Source organism: Boleophthalmus pectinirostris, unplaced genomic scaffold (genome assembly GCF_026225935.1).
Source record: "Boleophthalmus pectinirostris isolate CB_2022bp ecotype Guang Dong unplaced genomic scaffold, ASM2622593v1 HiC_scaffold_4, whole genome shotgun sequence".
NCBI lineage: Eukaryota > Metazoa > Chordata > Actinopteri > Gobiiformes > Gobiidae > Boleophthalmus > Boleophthalmus pectinirostris.
Window position 1 is genome coordinate 17,100,648 of NW_026571353.1, and position 5,773 is coordinate 17,106,420.

The 5,773-nt window shown below is 35.6% G+C and overlaps 2 protein-coding genes across 2 annotated transcripts; one reads left to right on the top strand and one right to left on the bottom strand.

The window, feature by feature from the left end:
• The first annotated feature begins 450 nt into the window (after nucleotides 1–450).
• Nucleotides 451–1,157, top strand: LOC110169943 (dual specificity protein phosphatase 18-like). Its single transcript, XM_020935551.2, has one exon. The coding sequence runs from the start codon at nucleotides 562–564 to the stop codon at nucleotides 1,105–1,107; it is 546 nt and encodes a 181-aa protein (XP_020791210.1). The 5' UTR covers nucleotides 451–561; the 3' UTR covers nucleotides 1,108–1,157.
• A 73-nt stretch (nucleotides 1,158–1,230) lies between these two features.
• tgoln2 (trans-golgi network protein 2) lies at nucleotides 1,231–3,575 on the bottom strand. Its single transcript, XM_020935499.2, has 4 exons — nucleotides 3,370–3,575; nucleotides 2,417–2,979; nucleotides 2,065–2,148; nucleotides 1,231–1,979 (listed from the first exon to the last, which is right to left on the bottom strand). Exons 1-4 carry the CDS (start codon nucleotides 3,542–3,544, stop codon nucleotides 1,974–1,976), a joined length of 828 nt encoding a protein of 275 aa, XP_020791158.1. The 5' UTR covers nucleotides 3,545–3,575; the 3' UTR covers nucleotides 1,231–1,973.
• Nucleotides 3,576–5,773: the final 2,198 nt, after the last annotated feature.

The window sequence follows — 5,773 nt, forward strand, 5'->3', positions numbered from 1 at the left end:
GCACCAGCTCCTGCCTCTCCAACCATCCCACAGGACTTTAACAACAGTTTTAACATCTCATACAGGCGTAGAGAGGAACTTCATCCCTCCTCTGCCTTTTAAATTTAAACTAGATTTAAAAAATAAAATAAAAATAATATATATATATATATATATATATATATATATATATATATATATATATATATATATATATATATATGTGTGTGTGTGTTGTGTGTGTGGTGTGTGTATATGTATATGTATATATATATATATAGTATAAAAATATACTGTGGGGGTTTGTAGCCTCTTGCGTGCTTTTGTGTTCTGTTGGACATATGCAAATAAAAGTAAATATCTTCAGTATCTCAATAGTTCTCCTGGCCTATTTAAAGCTTTGAAGATTTGAAGAAATAAACATGTAGTAAGCTATGCCAAACGAAAGGGGGCACTGATGTTTAAGGGTTTCTTCCTCTATGCTGTGGACGTGGTTGGTTGGTTTTTGAACCAGGAAACAGTAGGGGAATAAAACTTTCGGCTTTTTAATTTTTTTTAATTTTTGTGGAGCCTTTATTTGAAATGCATAAATCCGGCTCCGTTGGTCTTTCTGGCCTCTGTCAAGTTACGGAGCACCTTTTCCTCAGTAACGCTGCTGCAGCCAACGATGCCTCCCAGGTGGCCGAGAGCAACATCACATGTATCATCAATGTTTCGGAGACAAAACACAGGACAACACCGCCTTTAGATGTGGAATATATTCACATCCCCATCCCTGACTCCCCCATGTCTCCCCTGAGCGAATGTTTTGACCAAGTGGCTGATAAAATACAGTTTTACGCGAACAAAAATGGGCGTACACTAGTACATTGTAATGCTGGTGTGAGTCGCTCCACTGCTTTGTGCATGGTTTACCTGATGAAATATCACGCTGTCAGTCTACTAGAGGCGCACACATGGATAAAGAAATGTCGACCTATGACGAGACCAAACTCCGGCTTTTGGCGACAGTTAATCCGGTACGAGAGTGAGATTCGTGGGAGCGCCTCTGTCCACATGGTGTCCTCATCCGTGGGAGACATACCAGACATTTACGAAGACGAAAGCAGAAACATGACACCATTGTGAAAAAAACAACTTTTCATTACTTCTGTCAATCAGACTCAAATAAACATACTTCTGAGAGAACGTTGATTTTTTTTTTATGCACACCGACGCAGGCTTGTCGTCTATCTATGGTACACCAAACAATTAATTTGTCAAAAAAGATTTAATTTTGAGATTGTCAGGTACTAAAAGTTCAACAGTGAAGTCACAGTATAATAAATGTTACATCTTGCACATTTTACAGAAAATTTGCCAGCAATCATGGGCTCATCTGACAGATTTAAGGAAAAGTGAACATTCTCACGACATCTTTCATTACCCCTCGTATTTTATTGGCATAGTGGTGCATCTTAGTTCAGAATGCTTAAAAGCAATTGGCAATCACTTAAAGTGAGGCTACACGAATACATTCTTTGGGCAGTATGGAGCAAATACAGACAACAGTAATATAAATTGGAATATTGCCGACGTTAAAATAATTTATATTATAAACATTTCACCACAGATACACGTCACATCATCTCGTTATTTACAACAATTTAAATGGCTTATTTAGGGAACAGTGTAAATCCACTGCTCCAAAGTCTGTATACAAAGGCAGGGCTCCAAACAGAATTCTTAAACAAATATCCTGAGTCAGGACCTTTGACAGGTCTGTTATAGAAGATTACCAAAAGGTGAATCAACACTAGTGCAAAACCTGCATGCTTTCTTTAACTTAACTACATTTCATTTAAATCCAAATAAGGCAATAATGTCAACTGCATAGTAACCCATAAATCATCTAAAAGTACAAATTCAAACATTTATTTAACACCTGCTAAACACAAACCAAAACCTCACAGTGCAGTGGGCTTCTAGAGAGAAAGGGGTCATCAGTATCATTGTCACGGCTGTAAACAGAAAATAAATGTCAACTAATTAATACATTTTAAATGTTTTTATTTAAATCAACAATGATGTGTCAACTTTGCTAACCTGCTGTTCCAGTCTTTGGTATTCTGCAGATGTGTGTCGGCGTGTGGATCTTGTTCTCTTCCCTTCCAGAACAAATGCAATGATCTAAAATACATTAAACATATGCTTTAAAGTTAATGTTTCTTAAACAAATAGTTACTATGCTTTCAAACAATGGTCTGGACACCATAAAATGCTCTTTGGCTTTTTCTGGGAGCAGTTAATTTGAGAATCCTGATCAGTTACATAAATTGTAATTGCACAAATATAGAGAAGAAAAAAAACCAAAACTATTCATAGATAACTATGACAAAACTGTAAATGGAACACTGTAAATGGGTCACTATATTCATAACAGGAAATGTAAAATTACCTTGCGTTTGTTGTGGTAGGTGATGTATAGCACAGCCACAAGCACTGCAGTTGAAACTAGGTAGGCGAAGAAGTGGCTGCTTTCTGCTGTATGTTTAAAACCTGATGGGTCAAGCAACACTTTGCTGTTATCAACTTTTTTCTTTTCCACTGCCTGATCCACATCCTGTGATTCAGCCCCGACTTCCTCTGGTCCAGGGATTATCTTCTTAGCTTGGTTCTCATCTAATGTTTGTACATTTTCAGATTTAGCCAATGTTCCGTTATTTTTATCCTTAACTTCTTTTGTCTTATTTGGACTTAGGTCTGGAACTGATGGTTTTTGGTTTTGTAAGACAACCTTACTACCAGCATCCTTCACATCACTTTGCTGACTTGGTTTGTCATTTTTCGGGGTAGGTTTGATGTCTTTTTGGATATGAGCTTCTTTAGGTTTAGGTTTAGAAGGCATTTTTGTAGTGGCTGGAGACTTTTGTTGTCGTGGATCTTGTGTTGTTAGAGACTTCACTTTCACCTCCCTGCTAGTAGTTGGTGCATCATCAGTTGGCGAGACAGAGATGCTCTCTGCAAATAAATACAGAATGAAATGTAATTAATTGACCATAATGTTAATATTAAATAAAATGTAGTAACGTTTAAGGGCTTACTGCAATTTGAATATATTTATGAGTTAAAAGAAATGATCTACAACTATCATAATAGTGTTATTTAGAACAATTGTTAATCTTTTAGATTATTTTAAAGCACCAAAGCTGGGAGTGTAAGGAGCAGGGGAAAGATAAGGAAGCAGCATGATACGATTCTAAAAATCAGAATGAGCCCAACTTTGGCATTTCAGATACCATCTAGACTGCCTTTTTTGTTTATCTTGTAAAAGGGTTTTTACTTTACAACAAGGTCAGAATAACCATTATGGTAGAAGTACGACATTTAAATGAACGGAGAGCTTCATACCTTTGCCTAAGGAGCAGAAAACACACAATGTGAACAAGAGAAACGTGGTCCTCATGGTGGTAACTCGTATAAAAACGATATCTCTATTAATGGGAGATATGTAGCCTGTTTTGTCTTCACGACTGGCCAGTGGATTACCAAACACTCTCGTCAGATAGATGCATTGTTGCAGCATCTAACGAGAGTTGTCAAAACAGCTTCCGCATTTATTCTTACTCTGTTCTTACTTAGTTTTTGATCTTTACTGCCGCTCACTGGTCGAGCATGTAGGCTACAGCAATACTGGAGCCTTGAAAGAAATCTTAACTAACTTACGTAAACGCAGCACAGCACAAAATAATTGCTAAATAAAAATGTGAAATAATGTAATATAAAGTACAACTATTTTACAGTTTTTACAGGGGAGCTACTGCATGTCCCGACACTAATGAGAAAGTTGCATGACTACACTAGAGTGAGGTAATAGCATGCATTGACAGCAGGGGGCAGCATTGACGTATTTCTTGTTTTTATCACGTCAAATGATGCCCTGGTCTCATAGATATAAAACCGTTCTATATCTATGACCTGGTCCTTCACCATAGACTGTTTATATCCTTCACACAGGGTTAGTCCTGCATAACAACCTTTGCATGAGCCTAAATGTAGTAGCTTATACAGGCCAATTTTGGATCAAGTCATTGTTGCCTTTCCTCATACTGTGTAGTCAATGATTGATTTAAATGGTTCATCTTATTTTTTGATTGCATATTTATTTACATTCTCCTGATGTTTTGCACTTTTCAACTCTGGGATTTCTCTATTGTGGAACAAATGAATGTTCTCTTGTCTAATATTTGTTAATATTTCACAATCATATATATATATATATATATATATATATATATATATATATATATATATATATATATATATATATATATATATATACACACACACACACACACACACACACATATATATATATATATATATATATATATATATATATATATATATATATATATATATATATATACACCTAATTAATCCATATAATAATGGTGGGTGTGTTACATGTCATCTGGGTGCAAGGAACATGTGGGACATGTTGTAATGAATATTTTGTTATCAACTGATATTTTCAACATTCAGACCCTTCTTATGCTTGACACCCATTTGCATTTCCATTTTTAAGGATCAAATGAGGATGAATAATACATTAAGGGGGTTCTTAAAGCTCACCACCAGTTGTACTTACCTCCAGAAAGGTACCAGCTGAGTTTAAGATAAGCTCTGTCCCATGTCACAGAAACATTCATTAGTATCACATTGGGCAATCCATGATGTCAAGAGGTCAGCATTTGAAAAGTCTTCTATCAGATTTAAAGTATATGGCCTCTCACTAAAATCGTTGCACTCATCAGTTGTTTTTGCACTAAATATTAAAATGTGATGATCAGGAGTATCATGTGCTATTTAGGTCATCTCATGTAGCTGACTGTGTACATATGAGGAGAATCAAAGGGTTAACCTGGAATAAATTCAGGATCAAAGACCTGCAGAAGAAACCTGGCAAGACACTGGAATGATTTAATGAGCAAAATTAACTCTGACCTTGTGCTTACATCACAGAAAGAAAACCAAGCCTACTCCCCCAGTAAACAATACAATACCAAAGCCAGCATAGCCTATGATCATAAACTACTGACGACTATATGACTGCTATACTGTAAAAAAATAAAATAAAATAAAACTACTACTACTACTAAATAATAATAATAATAATAATAATAATAATAATAATAATAATAAAAAAAAAGGATGTCAGAAATGTCTTCATCCAATTTAAACATTTAAATCTCCCTTAAGGCAAAAGATAAAATTATTTAAAAGAAATTGCTTGATTTAACAAGGTACACGAACAAGACAGTTTTTAAAAAGTCATACTATTACCTATTATAACTAGCACATTTAAGTCAATGGGTAGAAGGTTGAGTTTTATAATAATGCCACTGTCTATTGGAAAGGTGAACATTGCTCATGATGTATGGCCTTGAGGAGACAGATTTGCTGGCTGTTTTGACAACTCATTACCTGTAATTTCTCTGACGGACCGGTGAGCTGGCTGTGAGTAGGCAGGCCACTGTGGTTTGTGTCTGAAATGATGTAAGGTAGAGAACAACGAGGAATGGAAAAAAATGACTTATTATGGCTAATGATAGCTTAAATTCAGAGTGGAGGAGAGTGACATTTCTGCTTCCTAGCTGAAGGGCAAAAATGTAAATGCATCCTCAGTCCATCCCATTTTTAGACCATTGCCTGAAAGACAAGCAAGGTTTTAACTTTGATTTCCAGTGTCAACATTTGTAAGAACAACAAATTAACAACTCCATGTCAACATGTATTAATATGAGTTTAATAA

Coding starts and splice junctions, on each gene's coding strand:
- LOC110169943 (XM_020935551.2), top strand. CDS start 562: ATGCATAAATCCGGCTCCGTTGGTCTTTCTGGCCTCTGTCAAGTTACG.
- tgoln2 (XM_020935499.2), bottom strand. CDS start 3,544: ATGCTGCAACAATGCATCTATCTGACGAGAGTGTTTGGTAATCCACTG. Junction 2,980..3,369: donor TTTCTGCTCCTTAGGCAAAG/GTATGAAGCTCT, acceptor ATTTATTTGCAG/AGAGCATCTCTGTCTCGCCA. Junction 2,149..2,416: donor CCTACCACAACAAACGCAAG/GTAATTTTACAT, acceptor AATGTATTTTAG/ATCATTGCATTTGTTCTGGA.